A 19,180-nucleotide genomic window follows, 5' to 3' on the forward strand; every position below is an offset into this window, starting at 1 on the left:
GAGGGTTCGGATCCCACATACAGACCGGTTCCCGCTCACTGGCTGAGCGAGGCGCGGGAGCGACACCGAGGGTTGCAATCCCGTTGCTGGTCCCCGGTCCGGTACGGGGGCAACACTGAGGGTTGCGATCCGTTGCCGGACACGGAAAGACAAAAAAAAAAAAAAAAAAGAAAGCACAGCCCCCAAGAGATATTTGTATACTCATGTTCATAGCCCATCACAACAGCCAAGAGGAGGAAGCAACTCAAGTGTCCCATTGATGGATGAAGAGATAAACATGTATAAAATTGAATATTATTCAGCCTTGAAAAGGAAGAAAGTTTTGACACAATGCTACAACATGGATTAACCTCAAGGACATTAAGCTAAGTGAAATAAGCCAGTCACAAAGGCAAATACTGCATGATTCCACTTATATGAAATACCTAGTCAAATTCAGAGACAGAATGTAGGTAGACTGGTGGGTGCAATGGGTAGTCAGTTTTGCAAGATGAAAAATTCCTGGAGAGGGGTTGCAAAACAACTGAATTGTACACTTAAAAAAGGTTAGGATGATAAATTTTATGTTATGTGTATTTTACTACAATTTAAAAACAGTGAATGTGCTTAATTTTAGAGTACATTGCTTTTGACTCAAAGCGAGAAATCTAAATCTTAGGGGAGAAATGGCAGAGCCAGAATTTAAATCCAAATGTGTGTGGCAAAGCTCATGTTCATTCCCAAACACTATAGGGTTTGCTGGACATTGGGATAGGTTGGGATCATTTGATAGTGGTATCTTTGTAGCCTTAGTCTGCTAAATTTCTAGAACTAAAAAGGGCCGGGGAAAAAAAGAGAAACCACTTTTAGTCACTCCAGGTTTATGCAGCAGGTTTTATGCCTTATTTGTAGTAGATAAAAGGCAACTGCTATTATTATTGATACCATTCTGAATAGATTTTAAAAATTTGGATGAAATCACTTCATCATACAAATTCCTCATGGAAATATTTAACTAGATCATATGTTCTTAATTTTAGTTAAAAATCACATCTGGCATGATGCCCCAGCAACTTCCTTTCCATAGTATTAAAATAAGTAGTATTTACTAAGCTTACAATTTTCAGTATGTGGATATCGAAGAAAGTAGATGTGGTGTATTTATTGATTTTATAATGTGGTGTTAATGTGTAATTCATTATGTGAGACTTCCATATGTGAGATTCTCTCTGTGTTCTAATATTTACTGAATACTTACTCATACCAGGTGCTGTGCTAAATGCTTTACATGTATTGGCTCAGATACTCCTACAAATTATTCTAAAAGGTAGTACCATTTTTATTCCTACTTATAGATGAGACATAAAGAAGTTAATTAATTTGCTCAAGGTTTCACAGGTGGTTAAGTGGCTGAGCAGGGTTCTAAACCCAGGAAGTCTAGTTTGAGTTTTTGCTCTGGTGAGCAGTGTGACTCAGTATACAGGAACCTGCTACAGTAGACATAACTTTTGGCATAATAAGGATTCCTCCAAACCAATGATGAGTGCAACTTGAATGCATATAAAAATAACATTTATTAATTTGGGCTGTATAATATGTTGATTCAATCAAACCAAAAAACTTACACAAAAACTTAAGTAAAATCTGTAAGATTCCATTCAGCCTTAAGGTTATATTCTGTATAAGACAGGAGATTTAGTTTTACTTAAAACAAAACAAAAAAGCAAAGTGGCTCCAATTCCATTTTGAGGAAGAGCAGACCTGTGGGGAGCCAAGGCTTTGCCAATCTGACACTGTAGTTGATCTAATGTTACTCACGTGAGGGGCCAGCCTGCTGCCCAGAACTCAGCCCCAGTGCTGGCTTCTTTGCTACTAAGGCGATAGTCTTAGGATCCTTGTTATAAAAGTTCAAACAAAATTCCAAAGCCCTCAAATCTTTTTGGAGGTGACAAGGTACTATCAGTTTGCAGCACATGCCAGTCTGGAAGTTGCAATCACTCTACTGTACCCTTTTGAGCATTGGCAGCGTTTTCCAATATTTTCCTTTTCCATTCTTCATAATCCTGTGTCTGATCTTCATCTTTCTGTGATTTATGGGGGCTCTCTACTACCTTCTCTATTTCTATGAGAGAAAATTATCAAAAGTGATTTTAAACTTCTATGCTTATAAATGAAATAAGAAAAAAGTAAACTTGTTTGAAGTGTCTACTTTGATTAATTAAGGTAATAGGGAATAAATTACTGAAATGAAATGTAGAAACAGCAGCTACCACATCACTTTTTTCCTTACAGTCCAAGCATTCCAAGACATCCTAATAATAGCTAACATTTATCAAGCACTTACCTCGTGCTTGATAGGCTAAGTGCTTGATAGGTCCTTAACAAAGCATTTAATTTTTTTTGGCAGCTGGCTGGTACAGGGATCTGAACCCCTGACCTTTGTGTTGCAACACGACACTCTAACCAACTGAGCTAACTGGCTAGCCCCAGAATCAAACACTTTCAATAGTATTATCTCATTTAAATCTTACCACAATCCTATGAAGTGAGTGCTAATATTAATTGCATTTTATAGAATAGGAAATTGAAGCTTACAAAAATTATGTGACATTCTTAAAATCAAATAGCCAGTAGGTGGTGGTAAAGTAAATAAGGAAGCCATTAGCCTGAGGTTGTCTGTAGCTGGAGCTCTTATGTAAGCAAACTGGAACTTAACTTGGAAACATTTTTTGTAGCTAAGAAAGCAAACAAAAACAAATAGGACTGGCCAGTTAGCTCACTTGGTTAGAGCATGGTGCTGGTAACACCAAGGTTAATACCAGCCAGCCACCGAAAAAAAAACAAAACAAGTAACAGCTAATCACAAACAACTCATCAGCTGACTGATTATAGAACTAGTACTCCTATCAGACCATGCCCAAATAAAGCAAAGCCTAGCCAATAAGGTGATTTCTCTACTTTGCTTCTGTGTTCAGCCTACAAAAGCTCACTGCTTACACTGCTGGGTGGAGCGCTCTAAACCGTTTTCAGGTTTGAATGCTGCCTGATTCATGAACTGTTCTTTGCTCAAATAAAGCATTAAATTTAATTTGTGTGAAGTTTTTCTTTTAACAGTGGTAAGGCAGGATTTGAACCTAGGCAATCTGGCTTCAGATGTATTCTTAATTACACAATACTTCTGTTACTTCCACTCATTGCTTGGAAAGCTGTCTTATCAAATGATTAATGGTTAGGGATTACTTAAACCTAACTCTTATAGGCAGCTGCTAAAGCAGCACAGGACTGTTCACTGCATTAACCACATTGTACTAATTTCAATATTAGTACAGTATTAGTAAGCCTTACCCTTTTCTGGGGGTTCAACCACTGTCTTCTTTTTCTTCCGTGGTGGAGAAGCTAAATCTCCAGGCTCGCCTTTTACAAAAGAAAAAAGTGTTATCAAGATTAATTTTTCTCCTATTCTTAATTTTAGTATTTGGGCATATTTTGGATCACAAATAAAAATTAGGTACCTTGACTGACCAAATATTAGAATAAGGAGAAGGCAAATCATCTTGTTCTTTTCTTTTCTTTGGCTTTTCTTGTTAGACTTGAGAATCACTTCTATTCTAGTGTATGTATATAGAGACTGGCATTTAACACTGAAGCATGTTAAGAGAGAATCTGTTTTCCAGGCATAGATTCACAGAGTCACAGGTTTTTTTTTTCCCTTTTTGTCTTTTTTCGTGACCGGTTACGGGATTGCAACCCTTGGTGTCGCGCCCGTACCGCGACTGGCAACGGGATCGCAACCCTCGGTGTCGCGCCCGCACTGCGCTCAACCAGTGAGAGGACCAGTCTCTATATGGGATCCAAACCCTTGGCGGGAGCGCCGCCACAGTCCCAAGCACCGCACTCTACTGAGTGCGCCACCAGGCCGGCCCAGAGTCACAGGTTTTTAAAAAGTTATTAAGCTACTGTATTTGAAAAATAGAAAAACCAATTTTCTCACTAAAAACATATCTGGTCCGCATTAAATATAAAATTCAGGAATCAGCCAGTTAGTTTGAAAATATTTGACTTTTACCAACAAGTCTACATTTTCTTTTTTTTTTTGTCTTTTTTTCGTGTCCGGCAACGGATCGCAACCCTCAGTGTCACGCCTGCACCAGACCGGGACCGGCAACGGGATTGCAACCCTCGGTGTTGCTCCCGCACCTCGCTCAGCCAGTGAGCGGGAACTGGTCTGTATGTGGGATCCGAACCCTCGGCGGGAGCACCGCCACGCTCCCAAGTGGCACACTGTAGCAGTGCGCCACTGGGCCGGCCCCCAAGTCTACATTTTCAAATGGCACATTCTTGAACTATAGAATACTCACTGTCAATCTGCTGTCCAATCTTCTCTAATTGTTTACACAGTCGATCAAATATGGCTTTTTTTACACCAGATGTGGCTACCATTTTGTTTTTATCCACTTTTAGCTTTAGAACCCTACAAAAGAATTTCATAAATTGCTTTTCTCAAGACCAATATAGTTTTTTCTTCTGGCCAACCAGATTATCAACTTATTTCCTTTTTGCCCATGCTTTATTAAAGGCCTCCAACTGTCTAGTTTTTCCTTTATTCTAAACATATGTCATTAGCCATAAACAAGCAAATTTGTCTTTTTTTAAAATTTAGTTGTTTATTGGACTGAGTTAAAATGCACATGGCATCTGTTTTGTAACAAATGGGGCACATAAAAGACATCTGCTATAGTACTTCACGCCTTTCAGATGTCTTTTTAGTAAATCTCAGATGTTACTAATTTGCTGAATGACAATCATAGCATTTTTAAGTGTTCACCTCACTTTAACCCATGATGCTTATACTAAAGGTATGTAAAACCCCCACCCCGAAGAAAACTCAAAAAACCCTCCTAGTAACACTCCACAGCAACCACTAATAAAAAAACACAAAGCAAACTTCTTGTTTAGGATAATAGAAATGTTCAAACTTTTCTTTGGTCAATGTAATTTGGTTTCAAAAGTGGGGTTGACTATTTTCACTGTTTTTTATAATAATAGACACACTCTCTCCCTATATACACATATCTTTGTTGAATTAAAGGGACGTTTTCTACAAATACCCATTAATCATGCCTAGGTATGTAGCCAATAGAGCTAAACATACCAAAATTAGAATAGTGAGAAACCCATTTTTTTTAAAGGCCAACTAACTACATTTTGTTTTCTAAGGAATTTTCCAGCAAGATAAAATAAGGCAACTTTAGACAAAGATATCAACAATTACTAATATTCCCAGAGTAACACGTTAGTATACACAGATAACCCAAAATTTTAAGATCCAGAGGTAAGCATTTATCACTGAAATGTTTTACAAATTACTTGAAGAACACTGCAGTCAGTACTTTTCAAAAAAAAAAAAAAATAAATAACCACTGTTTTAATGACAGATTTCATCACTTACATAAGGCAGAATCTGAAATCAGAATACCTGGCCTATGTAAATGGCCGCCACTTAGCAACTGCACTTCTGGCAACACTAGTTCCAAGCTGTCAGCTACATTATGGGATAAACTGAGAATCTGGTCATTTGGCCACTATTCCTGACATTATTTATAAGAGAAAATATGCTCTGAGTTGAAGATAAAAGGAACACTTACTTGCATGCTGACAGTAGTGCAGCAGTGGTAAAAAGCGGCCTGGATAAGTCCAGATCTACTTGCTGTGTCTGTGGAAGACTGGACTCATAGCTAAGGGAAAGTAGTATTTGCAGAATTATTTGTTAGAAATATTATTTCAAAAGGGACTGAAAATGCAAATTAGAACTAACAAGCTTTTTAAATGCATGGAGATACGTGCTTTGTCACTTTAGCATATTAGTTATTTTTTTAATTCTGAAAATACAGAATACGACATGGGATAATTTTGTTTTATCTATCAACATATATTTTCAGATAAGACTCTTAATGCTCCATACCTTTGCAGTATCTTTGAAGCCATGTTCACTGCTTCTGTACAGGTAAACTGTACAGCTAAGTCTCTTATTCCAATATTTGAATTCAGGCCCAGTAAACTCTCAAAAGATTTAAGACAGCTCTGATACATCTTCTTGTTCAAACCAGAAAGTTTAATTAAATACACCTTTGAAAGGAAAAACACACACAAATCATAAAAATCACAAGTTCTAGATATTAGTGCCCTTAAACATTTGTTTAATAAGTGGTATCAACTTTTCAAAATTAATTAATCCTGTGGTAAGTAACTCTACCTAGAGGTTTAGCTACATTTAATAAAAAATCAGTAATCATGCAGACAGAGGAAGTACTACTTTCAAGAAACTCGTACTATAGAAAGGCAGTCAGGCACACACAGATAATTTAAAATTATTATACAGTATTTTTTTTTTTTTTTTGGGGGTTGGCCCATATGGGGATCTGAACCCTTGACCTTGGTGTTCTAACACTGCACTCTAACCACCTGAGCTAACTAGCCAACCCCTATTACACAGTATTAATATAGCTGAGCTGTGAGTGAAAAACCATGTGATACACATATATGGTTACTTGTTTTTCAGCAAAGGTGCCAATGTGCAATTCATTGGGAAAAGGAAGGAGGGAAGTAGTGGGAGTCAGGTGGGGAGGATGTGTATGTGGAGGAGAGAAAGGGAGAGGAGAGGGAAACAGAAGGATCAACAACTGTAGGAAACCAACTCTGCCTGGGAGAGTCAAGGAAAGCTTCATAAAGGTGTAAGACCAAGGCAAAGTCACGTAAGACAAATAGGAGCTTGCCAAAGAGCATTCCAGGATAAAAAAGGTGTTGCATTTTCAAAGCCACAAACCATTAAAGTGCACTGTCTGTTAGGTACATACTGTAGATTGGGGTCAGGACTGGAGAGAGGCTGGAGAATTTGATGGTAATGGGAAGCCAACATAACTGTGTTTTCAATAGCACCATTTAATGAGCATATTGTTATGATGAAGCTACTGTGTTATGTGGGTTACATACAGTACATTGTTTAACCCACTGAAATGAATATTCTTATCCTCACTTTATGGATGAGGAAATTGGAGGCTCACAGAGCTAGTAACAGTGTTAAGATTTGGTCTCAACATGTTGACTCTTCCTGACTCCAAAGATTGTTCTCTCAACCCCTGTGATACTGAAATATAAACATACATGGATTTTAAAGTATGTGTTTTTGGAGGATAATGATAGTAGCAGCATGGCAGATGGTCCCTAGGAAAGAAAGAGGTGATGATCTAGACAGTAGAGAGTAAAGAGAACATTGCGAAATTTTTTCCCCCGACTCAACAAAACAATTCTAAGGTCCATCTAAAATAACATATAAGGGAGGTTCCGGTCAAGATGGCAAAATAAACGGTTCCCAGCATCACTCTCTCCCACAAATCAACCAACTTACACCTATAAAGATGTAACATCAGCCAAGCTGGGGCTGCTGGAGCTCAGGGGAAGAGGAGAAGAGACCTGTGGAGTTCATGAAGGTGGGAGAAACCACGATAAGAGAAAGAAAAAGCTGCTCTGAGCGTTTCGGGCAGTGGCTGATTTAAGGCTCGAGCTGATGAGTGCATGGAGCAGGAGCTGGCAGAAGCCACAGCTGTGCCCTTCAGATGGAGTTATTTGGAGGCAGTAGGAGAGAAGAGGGCCTTGGAGGCCCCGAGGAAAGCAAGACCACTAATAGGGTTCCCATGGACCCACAAAGGAGCAAGGAGCCAGAACAACCAGAAAAAGGGAGCCACTCAGAGGCCGGTGAGTCATTGAAGGGATGGCACCGGGCCCGTCCCATGGGAAGTGTTTGGAGTGTGGACGGTAGGTGAGATGGGAACACCAGGAGAACACTGGGACACAGCAAGGACAGACAACCTGCCCCCCAATCAGCACAAGACCACTCAGAGGAGACTGGTCAGGAATGCAGAATTGCATGGGGTGCAGTTTGATGAAAAGACTCAGGCACAGATCAGAGATTCCACAGAACACAGATCCACCTGGTCTCTGGAGAGCCGAAGTACCTATAAGATCAACCATTAAACCCAGAGCTGCACAAAAAGCCTTCCCTAGGGAAACAGCAGCAAAGCAGCAATTTAAACAACCACACACTCAAGTACTGGTTCCCACAGGAAGTTCCCCTGTGTTAGAAGCAAAGGACAAAAAAATTAGTTCCGGCCCAGGAACACCACCAGCACCTTGGGGCCTTCCTGGGAACCAAAGGCTTGGATCTGGGGACCGGACCCCACTCCCACTTCCAGGCAAACTGTGCCAGTGCCTCGGGGCCAGCACGGGGACCCAAGGCACAGAGAAGGGGACTGGACCCTCCTCCCACAACCAGGAACACCATGCCAGCACCTCGGGGCCTGCACAGTGACCTGAGGCAAGGAGAAGGGGACTGGACCTCTCCCACAACCAGGAATACCGTGCCAGTGCCCTGGGGCCTACCCAGTGACCTGAGGCAAGGAGAAGGGGATTGGACCTCTCTCCCACAATCCGGCACACTGTGCCAGTGCCTCGGGGCCTGCCCAGTGACCTGAGGCAAGGAGAAGGGAACTGGACCTCTCTCCCACAACCAGGCACACTGAGCCAGCACCTCAGGGCCCACCTGGGGATCAAAGGCATGGAGAAGGGGACTGGACCTCTCTCCCACAACCAGGCACACTGTGCCAGTGCCTTGAGGCCCGCCCAGTGACCTGAGGCAAGGAGAAGGGGACTGGACCTCTCTCCCACAACCAGGCACACCTAGCCAGCACCTTGGGTCCTGCCCAGTGACCTGAGGTATGGAGCCGGGGACCAGACCCTCCTCCCACAACCATGCACACCATGCCAGCACCTCGGGGCCTGCCCAGGGACCCAGGGCATGGAGAAGGGGACTGGACTTCTCTCCCACAACCAGGCACACCAAGCCAGTGTCTCAAGGCCCACCCAGGGTCCCAGGGAATGGAGAAGGGGACCAGACCTCTCTCCCACAACCAGGCACACCAGGACAGCGCCTTGGGGCCCACCTGGGCATCCAGGGCATGGAGAAGGGGACCGGACTTCTCTCCCACAGACAGGCACACCATGCCAGTGCCTCGGGGCCCACCCAGGGACCCAAGGCATGGAGAAGGGGAACGGACCTCTCTCCCACAACCAGGCACACCACGCCAGCACCTCGGGGCCCGCCCAGGGACCCAAGGCATGGAGAAGGGGAACGGACCTCTCTCCCACAACCAGGCACACCATGCCAGCACCTCGGGGCCCGCCCAGGGTCCTGAAGCATGGAGAAGGGGACCGGACCTCTCTCCCAAAACCAGGCACACCATGCCAGTGCCTCAGGGCCCTCCCGGGGCATGGAGACGGGGACTGGACCCTCCTCCCACAACCAGGTATGCCACGCCAGTGCCTTAGGGCCCACACAGAGACCCAGGGCATGGAGAAAGGGACCAGACCGCCCTCCCTCAACCAGGCACACCAAGCCAGCTCCTTGGGTCTCACCTGGTGACCCGAGGCATGGAGAAGGGGACCAGACACACCCCACAACCAGGCATATTGCCAGTGCCAAGGAGCATACCAGAAACAGCACCTCCATGTAGGTGGCCCACTGCAGCCTCTACAATAACCATGGCTGCCGGGAAAGCAACTAGACACCACAAGCACCACGCAAATGGTCCACCAACCACTGGAGTGCATTCACACAAGGAGAGTCACCAGCAGAGTCAAAGAAAAGAAGAGGATGTCTCTTTCCACAAAGGCCATTTCAGAGTGACAGAAGCAGCATCTGCTAATATTGGGGGACCCGATCACATCTCTGAGCATTGGACAGATCATCTAGGCAACAAATTAACAGAATAACCATGATTCTTTCAGAAGGAGAGAAGAAATCTAGAGTAATTAGAGGGAGGAGGGAGAGGGAATGGGGAAAGGGGAGAGACTGGACAGGGGCATAAAGAATAATTATGATTTGTAACAATACATATGCTAGTAATATTGATTTGATCAACATATCTCAATGTTCAACCCCCAAAATATGTATAATAGATTTTGATTCATTAAATAAAATAAAATAAAAATAAAAATAAAATAAAATAAACACCTGAGGATAGCCAGGAAAATTCTAAAACATAAGAGTTTTAACCAGGATCAGTCCAACCAAAAATTAAAATGCAATGATTAAGCTTCAGTGTTGCATGTATATTTCAGACATTGGTGGGACGTACTTACCCTGTCCAAGGGGCACTTCATACAGGAAGCTGCAAGGTCCAGGCACATGACTGCATTACTGGTTTCTGTGGTATGTGCAGAAAGGCCAACACACTTCACCTGGGACAGTCGCAAGTACTCTTCTGCTTTCCTGGTTATAAGGGCAATGTGTTCACTAAAACTCTTTTCCAGAAGTCTGTCCAACATTTGTAAACAATGAATACAGGCTAGTGGACTTCATTCTGAGCTTAACTACTGTGCAAGTTTATTTGAGGCTGGCAGTGAAGCTCACATCCTTTGGGGAGGGGAAGCTCTAAAAGAATTAGCACCCTGACTGCAGACACCACTGTGCTCTAGTGCTTCCAGGCAAAAGTAAGTTCAATTCACCCAAAAAATAACTCTTCTTTCCTCCTTCCATTACCGGGAACAAGCATGAACAATCAGAGAGGCAGGCAGGTTAGACCAGAGTTCCTCTTTTTTCCCCCTTCCTCTAAACCAGTGCTTCTCAAACTTTAGTTACTCGACAATCACCTTGGGAGCCTGTGAAAACACAGATTGCTGGGTCCCATTCCCAGAATTTCTGATCAGTACGCCTGGGGTAGGGCTCAAAAACTTGTATTTCTAAAATGTGCCAAGTTGATACTGATGCTGCTGGTCCAGACACCACACGTTGAGAACGGCTGTTCTAAATAATTACCGAGTGCAGGAGGTCTGTCTGCGAATCTTACGAAGTGCTCTTTTCCTTCCCTTGCCTCACCTAATCGACTGCTGAGGCACCGGGCCTCGTCCTGCTCTCCATGCATTAGCCACAACGGCTTTATTGAATCCTGCAAAGTTCCTTCCCATCTCAAGGCTTCTGCAAGGGCTGTTCTCTCTGCTTGGGCCTCTCTTACCACATCTACCCTGACTGGCACCTTCAATCGAACAGGTCTCAGCGCAAATGGCACCTCCTCCGAGGCCGTTCCTGAATTTTTAAGAAAGGCAGCGGCCAGGCCGCGCTGTCCCACACCCCAGTCGTCCGGCACATCTCCCCGTTGGATGTCCTACAGTCCTCGTCATTGTAGACAGTGACCTCGATAGGGTCTCTACCACGTCCGTCTAGTCCACGCATGTCAACAGTCTGCGGAATGACTGCAAGTCCTCCCTCACTCCTTTTCCTACCCCACCGTGCATCCCACAGCGCTAGTTGTTTCCAGGGACGTTTACCGTCGCCCTTTCTTGCCATCCCATATAAGCCCACAGCCGGGAAGTTCTTCCTAAAGCCAGAACCAGCACCCTGACTCCAGAGACCCCTGTGCACTATTGCAAAAAACAACCCTTCTTCCTCCTGGTTACCCCGGCCCCGGCGCTCCCTGTCACTCCCGCGCCCCCGGTCGCTCGGAAAGGGTGCGGGTCTCGCCTGAGGAGGAACCAGGGCCGTGAGGCGCAAACGGCCGACTCACCTCAGCACGTCGGGCTCGGCGAGGCCCAGGCGCGGGGCGAGGCGCGCGATCAACCCGGACACCATGACGCTGACGCCAACGACTTCCCCAAGCAGCTGCAACGCGACGAAACCCGCGCGCAGACGCCGCGCCGGCCAGTGAAAGCCAGGCTCCACCCCCGGCGCATGTGGATTGGTTGGGACTAGACGTTGAGGCCGTCCCACAAACCTGTCCTGGTCTTCATTCTGCGCGTGCGCATCACGAGTGCACTCTCTAAGGCGGATGTAGTCAACGTGGACTGGCGGCTTCCCTTCCTTGTATTCCTTCCTTCTTGACAAACTCGTCAGACACCGCCTTTCCCTCCTGCTGTCTCCCGCCAGCCCCCGAGTGAACCCTACTGCCCTGTACCACCCCGCCCACTCTCATACACTGTGGAGAGACTGGCTGCCGCCTAGGTCCGTCAGTCCAGTGTTATGAGGCTGGGGCCAATAAACACGCGAGACTCGGGTTCCTAGAAGCCGGCCAATAGAGAAGCCGCCTTCAGCGCCCGAAGGCGGGGTTGGGGAGGGCGGGGCTGCTGGAGGGCGGAGGGGTGCGCAGCGTCTGTCACATGATCGCGGGAGGCTCCGCGCGGGCTAGGTGCTGCTTGCTGCAGGCTCCGGGGAGTCGCCATGGTGAGTGCCGAGGGGGCGGCGGGCGCTGGGCCGACGCTTCTCGCAGTGCCTGATCTCTCACACCGCCTTGGAGCCCTGCAGGCGGAGTAGGGGCCCCGCAGGCCGATCGCGGCTAAAGCCAGCCCGCCTTGGCCTGCAGGGCAGGGGACAGGCCGAGGAAGGCCGCAGGCTGGCTGATCCGTTTCGGGGTGGGCGGCGGCTCCTGGCTGCAGCCGTTGCTCTGAGATGAGGCGGCCTCTTTGAGGGGTATCTCAGTCTACGGGGGGCTGGGGGGGGTGTCCATGAAGGCCCGCGGCCGCCTCGAAATGGAATCGGCCACCTCCCTGCCATGAAGGAAGCCCGAGTTCCAGGTCTGAGCGTCCGGCCGGCCTGGGGCGTGCGGAGGACTGGAGGCTCCGAGGTGGCGCCGGGACCCGCCCCGATGTTGCGTTTCCACCCTTTTGTGCCTATTTGTGCTCTGCCGGTCCCACGCCCTTTCCTAGAAAGAAATACCTACCACAGGGACCGCAACGGTTCCCTGGCCTTTCTTGGCTTTGTAGCACCCTTCTGTTGCAGTGTATATCATGAATTCTAGGGACCTGCTTATGTGAATTTACTGGAAGGACTCATTCTGTTTTCCACTAATTCTGAGGATCAGAAAGGAGACTGCTTGTATCCTTTAGCATTTGTTCATTGGGCACCCTGGCTCTCTTGTCTCCCCATTGATAAAATCCAAGCATTTTACATTTTACTTGATGGAAGTAGTCATTCTCCTTAGAGACTCTGCGTGATGGCAGCAAATCTTGGTGTGGCAGTTGGCCAGTAAACTTTAACTTCCTCAAAATGGGAATCCTTGTGTCTGGTTTCCACAAAGGCAAGTTTTCACTTGCATTTTATTAGCGTTTGACATAGTATGCACTGTATAAATAATGTTTTTGCATATTGGTATACTGTATGTCAGTTTATATGTCTCATTATTCACTCTATCAGACGGATTTCTGTAAGCCTGGAAACAGATTTCACTTTAAATGCGGCAGAAAGCAGGATTAAATGTTTGACATATATTACTTTCATATAATATATTGCCATACAAGTTGATTTTGCTTATTTAGAATTTTTACAATTTGGAATTGATATAAGACCAGCGTAAAAATTTAACTTTAGGATTTGTATGTTTCTCAGCACTTATGGATTGACATTTATGTTGTTTTGTAATGGAAAGAACTTAATTGAGGATCTAGTATACAGCCAACTTGTATGCTGGGTGAACAGTGTGAAGCAGTGAGCCAGACACACAGTCCTGTCCTATTGAATTTTATTGGGAAAGGAAACCTGGGTATCAGTCATGTCAGAGCCACTGTCTTTTTGACTTGGGCAATTTACTTAGTTTTGAGTTTCACTATTGTTATCTGAAAACAAAGTGTTGTCCTCTTTGGCCCTACTCGGTCCTAAAATTCTAGAATCTGATTCAATTCATCAAACATCTTGTGTGCCTTCAATGTCATGGACTGTGTTGGGCAATGGATACAAATGTGATCAGACTTAAGAGTCTAGTGGAGAAGACATGCTTGTGGAACTTACTGTAAAACAGAATTGCTTTACTAGCATTGTCAGCTCAGAGCTTTGGGGGTCATGGAGGGAGTGTTAGTATTGTCTAGGGAGCCTGAGAATGACTACAGGAGGTAACTTGTGAACCGAGACTCTGAAGAAGGTGGCCATAAATTCTCCAGGTGGAGAAGAAAGGATATCACCAATGGGTGAAGCCGGGAAAAGTGAATGTTCATGGTGTGCTCCTGGGGAGGAGATGTATGAATTGGTAAATGAAGTTAGCACCAGTTTGGGATTCAAATTATGTTTTGAAGTTCTCATCCCCTGATCATCCTTAATTCTGGCTACTTCAATTATTGTGCCATATCGTCGTTTTTCAAATAGCACTTTCATTAACGTGATGAAATTGTCTTTGTGAGATTAGTTTTCATTTTACAATTGATTTGCATTGTATTGTTAGATTACATCTATGGCATATGAGCAGGGAGATTGACCAACAAATAGGTTGTTAGGATGGGTGGAGATAATAGCTTGTGTTAAAAGGGATGTAATCAGGGGCTGGCCCCGTGGCTCATTCGTGAGAGTGCAGCTCTGGGAGCGCCAAGGCCGTGGGTTCAGATCCTATATAGGGATGGCCGGTGTGCTCACTGGCTGAGTGTGGTGCAGACCACACCGTGCCGAGAGTTGCGATCCCCTTACCGGTCAGGAGGAAAGAAAAAAAGGGGGGGGGGATATTATCAGAACAGAAACGGAGCAGGTTAAAACTAGGTGCTGATCAGTAGTGGGATTTCGCCTGTGAACAGCCACTGCACTTTTAGCCTGGGCAACATATGGAGATGCCATCTCTTACTTGAAAAAAAAAATATTACTTATTATTATTATTGCTTGTTACTAAGTGCTAGGCACATTTTTGAGCTTTATCTGTGTTATTTATTCCTTGTAACAATGATGCAGGTACTCTTATTATGCCTGTTTTATAGAAGAGGAAACAAAAGCACATTGTTTAAATGGAGAGTAGTTTTCTAAGTGATGAGTTGCTTTTCTCTGTACCTTATAACCATGTAGACTAGGGAGAGCTGTTTCTAGGACTCAAGCTAAAATGTTAATTTTATCTTGATTCTGTAGTATTTCTATTTTTCTCTGATCCATGTAGCTGTCAAGTGCAGAGTCACTTGTAAGTGGAAAACCACTTTCACGAGTGAGGAGACATAGATAGCATGTTCATGTTACAACTGTTGCTGCTGTGTGTGACACTTCTTAGGAAGGGCATCAAGAATAGCCATTTGTAGCACAACTACATTGTTTTATGAGTAATATGTAAAAATTCATTTCTCTTATAGCTTTCTTTTTTTTTTTTAAGAATATCTTAAATTTTTAATCCTTTCTTTACAGGTTACCTAAACCATTTTTTTTTTCCTTTTTGTCTTTTTTCGTGACTGGCAACGGATCGCAACCCTCAGTGTCGCGCCCGTACCGGACCGGGACCGGCAACGGGATCGCAACCCTCGGTGTTGCGACCGCACCTCGCTCAGCCAGTGAGCGGCCGGTCTGTGTGGGATCCGAACCCTCGGCGGGAGCGCCGTCGCACTCCTAAGCGGCGCACTGTAGCAGTGCGCCACCGGGCTGGCCTAAACCATTTTTAATTAAGAAAACTGTGGAAAGTTAGTAACTGCCACAAGTAAAAGCCAGGCGGTAGCACATGTCAATTTTCCAGAGTCCTGCTTTGCAGGGTATCTAAATGCACTGCTTGGGGTCTCTGCTCACACTTACTGGAATCAATCACTGCAAATTTTAGTCTAATGGTCATTTTTCCCCGTATTTCTTTGTAAACTCTTCAGCATTTTTATAGAATTTTTTTAGGTCCTTAGAGTATTCTTCAGCTAGGTCAGACCAAAGGGGCTGCTTGGGCTGGGGGTCGTTCACCAGTGCTGTGAGAGACTGGATTACTTGGTAGGTTTTGGTTGCTTGCTTCCAGTTTTCAGCACTAATTACTGGCAGACAAACCTACCCCTTTTCATCAATGTTCGAATGATAGGTTTTTGTTTTAAATGTGATCTTCGGTGGTTTGAATGGGTACTCTGCTACTGAAAAGTTGATTTTGATTCTGAAGACCCCCTTATCATATGGAGGGTTGTCAGGAACAATAAGCCCTTGCCAAGTCAATAAATTGGCTTCATCAACATGGATGTTACAGAGGTTTTTCATTCCACATTTGCTGATTTCTTCAAGCTCCTTCATCAACCTCCTGGTGACTGCCATCTTGTATCTTGTGCTGCTGCTTTCTGTTATAGCTTTATTTCTTCATTTGTAGCCTTTGTAATAAGTTGACTTATGTAATTTTCTACATTTTGTATTTAAATTTTATTAGTTTTAATCCCAGTTGATACAAAATAGAAGCGTTTTGCTAAAATTTTTTTTTATTTGTTTATAGATCACTGAATTTTTCTAGTTTTTTATACAAATATTTTTGGAGCTATTTGCAATCTCTTTACAGCCAGTTTTGTTTGCTGTAAAATAAAAATTATTATTTTTATTAGTTTTTGGTGGGGGCTGGTAAGAGATCAATAAAGATTATTATACGCAATAGCCAAAACGTGGAAGCAACACACATGTCCATTGAAGGATGAATGGATAAACAAAATGTGGTATATACATACAATGGAATATTATTCAGCCTTAAAAAGGATGGAAATTCTGACACATGGTACAACATGGATGAACCTTGAGAACATTATACTAAGTGAAATAAGCCAGACAGATGATAGTATGATTGCGGTTACATGATGTACTAGAGTAGTCAAACTTAGAGAAAGTAGAATTGCCTGGGATGGAACGAGGTGGGGAGTTATTGTTTAATGGGTACAGAGTTTCCATTTGGAAAGATGAAAAAATTCTGGAGATGGATGGTGGTGATGACTGTACAACAATGTGAAGATGCTTGTATATTTTACCACAATAAAAAAAGCACTTATTATAAAAATGTCCTGATATATCACTACTTATCTTTAAGTTGACCATTTGAACTTAATGAAATCCAAACAATAGCTAAAGTTCTCAGAGGACTAGCCCATGATGATTAGTAAATTTCATTAAGTCAGAATCCTTATTTTATGCTAATAATTCTGCTATGTAAATTTATGTTCCCTTTAAATGAAATTTAAAAGACCTAACTTTTTCTTTGAAATGTATTTATATTTCTGAGGAAGAGTGGTTGTAGGGAAATCAGTTTACTAGAGTTTGTTATAGAAAAAAAGTAAAGGGAGGTACATGGCATTGCTCATTATTCAGTTAATTTTTTTATCCTTCCAAAATTAGACCAAGAGACTTCTCATTTTTATATAGTATTCTAGTTCAGAAGTGGGTTTTATGTGGCTCACATTTCTTTGTTAATCTCAAAATGAGGTGTTGTTTTGATTGTCTTGGATAATGAAACAGACCAGATTTTACTTTCATGTTTATGTATAAGTCCTTGTCTTCCACTTTTCCAGCTCATTGTGTAAGGGGCATTCTGTCTTTAGTCATTTTTTTAAATTAAAGGAAAATTGACATAACATAAAAATTAACCATTTTGAAGTATACAATTCAGTGGTGTTTAATACATTCCCAGTGTTGTACAACCACTACCTCTGTTTAGTTCTAAAACATTTTCAACACCCTGAAACGAGTCCCGTACACATTAAGCAGTTACTCCTCCACCCTCCCTCCTGCTAACCACCAATCTATGGTCTGTTTCTATGGATGATTTATCTATTCAGGATATTTCATATAAATGGAATCATACCATATGTGACCTTTCATGTCTGGCTTCTTTTATTTAGCATAATGTTTTCTAGACTCATTCATGTAATACATATCAAAACTTTACTCCTTTTTATGGCTGAGTAATATTCCATTGTGTGCATGGGGGTACTTCAAAAAATTTGTGGGAAAATAGTATTAAAGATAATATGGATCTTTCCATGAACTTTTTTATTTTTATTTTTATTTTATTTTGTCAATATACAGTGTGGTTGGTTATTGTAGCCCATTACAGAAACCTCCCTCCCTCCTTCCTCTCTCCCCTCTTTCCCAACAAACTCTTTTCTGTTTGCTTGTTGTATCAACTGCAAGGAATTGTAATTGTGTCTTCTTCCCTCCCCCCCAGGTTGTTTGTGTATTTATTTATTTTTAGCTCTCACAAATAAGTGAGAACATGTGATATTTCTCTTTCTGTGCCTGACTCGTTTCACTTAATATAATTCTCTCTAAGTCCATCCATGTTGTTGCAAATGGCAGTATTTCATTGTTTTTTATACCAGAGTAGTATTCCATTGTGTAGATACACCACATTTTCCATATCCACTCATCTGATGATGGACATTTGGGCTGGTTCCAACTCTTAGCTATTGCAAATAGTGCTGCAATGAACATTGGAGAACAGATATACCTTTGACTTGATGATTTCCATTCCTCCGGGTATATTCCCAGCAGTGGGATAGCTAGGTCGTATGGNGAGCGCCGCCGCGCTTCCCAAGCAGCGCACTATCCAGTGCGCCACCGGGCCGGCCCCTAGAGTATTGTTTAGATCCTATGTTTGTCTGCTGATTCTTTGCCTAGATGATCTGTCCAATACTGATAGTGGGGTGTTCAGGTCCCCTGCTATTATGGTATTAGTGTCTATTTCCTTTCTTAGGTCTAACTCAGTTTGTTTTATAAATCTGGCTGCTGAGACATTGGGCGTGTATGTATTTCTGATTGTTATATGTTCTTGATGGATCAATCCTTTTATCATTATGTAGTGGCCCTCATTATCTCTTTTTATGGTTTTTAGTTTAAAGTCTATTTCATCAGACATAAGAATAGCTACTCCAGCTCGTTTTTCATTTCTCTTTGCATGGTATATCTTTTTCTATCCTTTCACTCTTAGTCTATGTGAGTCTTCATAGGTGAGGTGGATCTCTTGAAGGCACCATATAGTTGGGTCCTCCTTTTTAATCCAGTCAGCCAGTCTCTGTCTTTTGATTGGGGAATTTAATCCTTTTACATTAAGAGTTGTTATTGAAAAGCATTGATTTACTCCTAGCATTTTATTGATTTTTTGTTTGGATGTCTTAATTGTCTTTTGTTCCTTTCTTTCTAATTTACTGTTTGTCTTCTGTATTTGTTGGTTCCTTGGGTTGTAGATAAACTTTTTCTGTTTGTTTTCTCTTCATTGTTGCCATTTTTATTTTACTAGTAAGTTTTGATTTTTTTTGAATTTTATTGCAGTGGTAGTTATTTTTCAGGCACCAAACCCAGTACTCCCTTGAGAATTTCCTGTAAGGGTGGTTGTGTGATAGTGAACTCCTGCAGTTTTTGTTTGTCTTAGAAATATACTATTTGCCCTTCATTTTGGAAGGATAGCCTTGTGGGGTAGAGTATTATTGG

The 19,180-nt window shown here is 43.1% G+C and overlaps 2 protein-coding genes and 1 pseudogene across 2 annotated transcripts in view; 1 reads left to right on the top strand and 2 right to left on the bottom strand.

Moving 5' to 3' along the window:
* Window positions 1-1,534: 1,534 nt before the first annotated feature.
* On the bottom strand, window positions 1,535-11,888 carry ORC6 (origin recognition complex, subunit 6). The gene is made up of 7 exons (XM_008580289.1): window positions 11,595-11,888; window positions 10,174-10,303; window positions 5,942-6,105; window positions 5,625-5,714; window positions 4,338-4,450; window positions 3,325-3,393; window positions 1,535-2,101 (listed from the first exon to the last, which is right to left on the bottom strand). The coding sequence occupies exons 1-7, from the start codon at window positions 11,657-11,659 to the stop codon at window positions 1,974-1,976; spliced, it is 759 nt and encodes a 252-aa protein (XP_008578511.1). The 5' UTR covers window positions 11,660-11,888; the 3' UTR covers window positions 1,535-1,973.
* Window positions 11,889-12,169: 281 nt separating this feature from the next.
* Window positions 12,170-19,180, top strand: part of VPS35 (vacuolar protein sorting 35 homolog (S. cerevisiae)) — a 37,925-nt gene continuing 30,914 nt past the window's right edge. The window contains exon 1 of the mRNA XM_008580291.1: window positions 12,170-12,247. Coding sequence (XP_008578513.1) covers window positions 12,245-12,247 — 3 coding nt within the window. The 5' untranslated portion in view covers window positions 12,170-12,244. The remainder of the gene's footprint in view (window positions 12,248-19,180) is intronic.
* On the bottom strand, window positions 15,566-16,033 carry LOC103596625 (annotated as a pseudogene).

This window comes from Galeopterus variegatus, unplaced genomic scaffold (genome assembly GCF_000696425.1).
Source record: "Galeopterus variegatus unplaced genomic scaffold, G_variegatus-3.0.2 Scaffold2060, whole genome shotgun sequence".
In the NCBI taxonomy this organism is placed as follows: domain Eukaryota; kingdom Metazoa; phylum Chordata; class Mammalia; order Dermoptera; family Cynocephalidae; genus Galeopterus; species Galeopterus variegatus.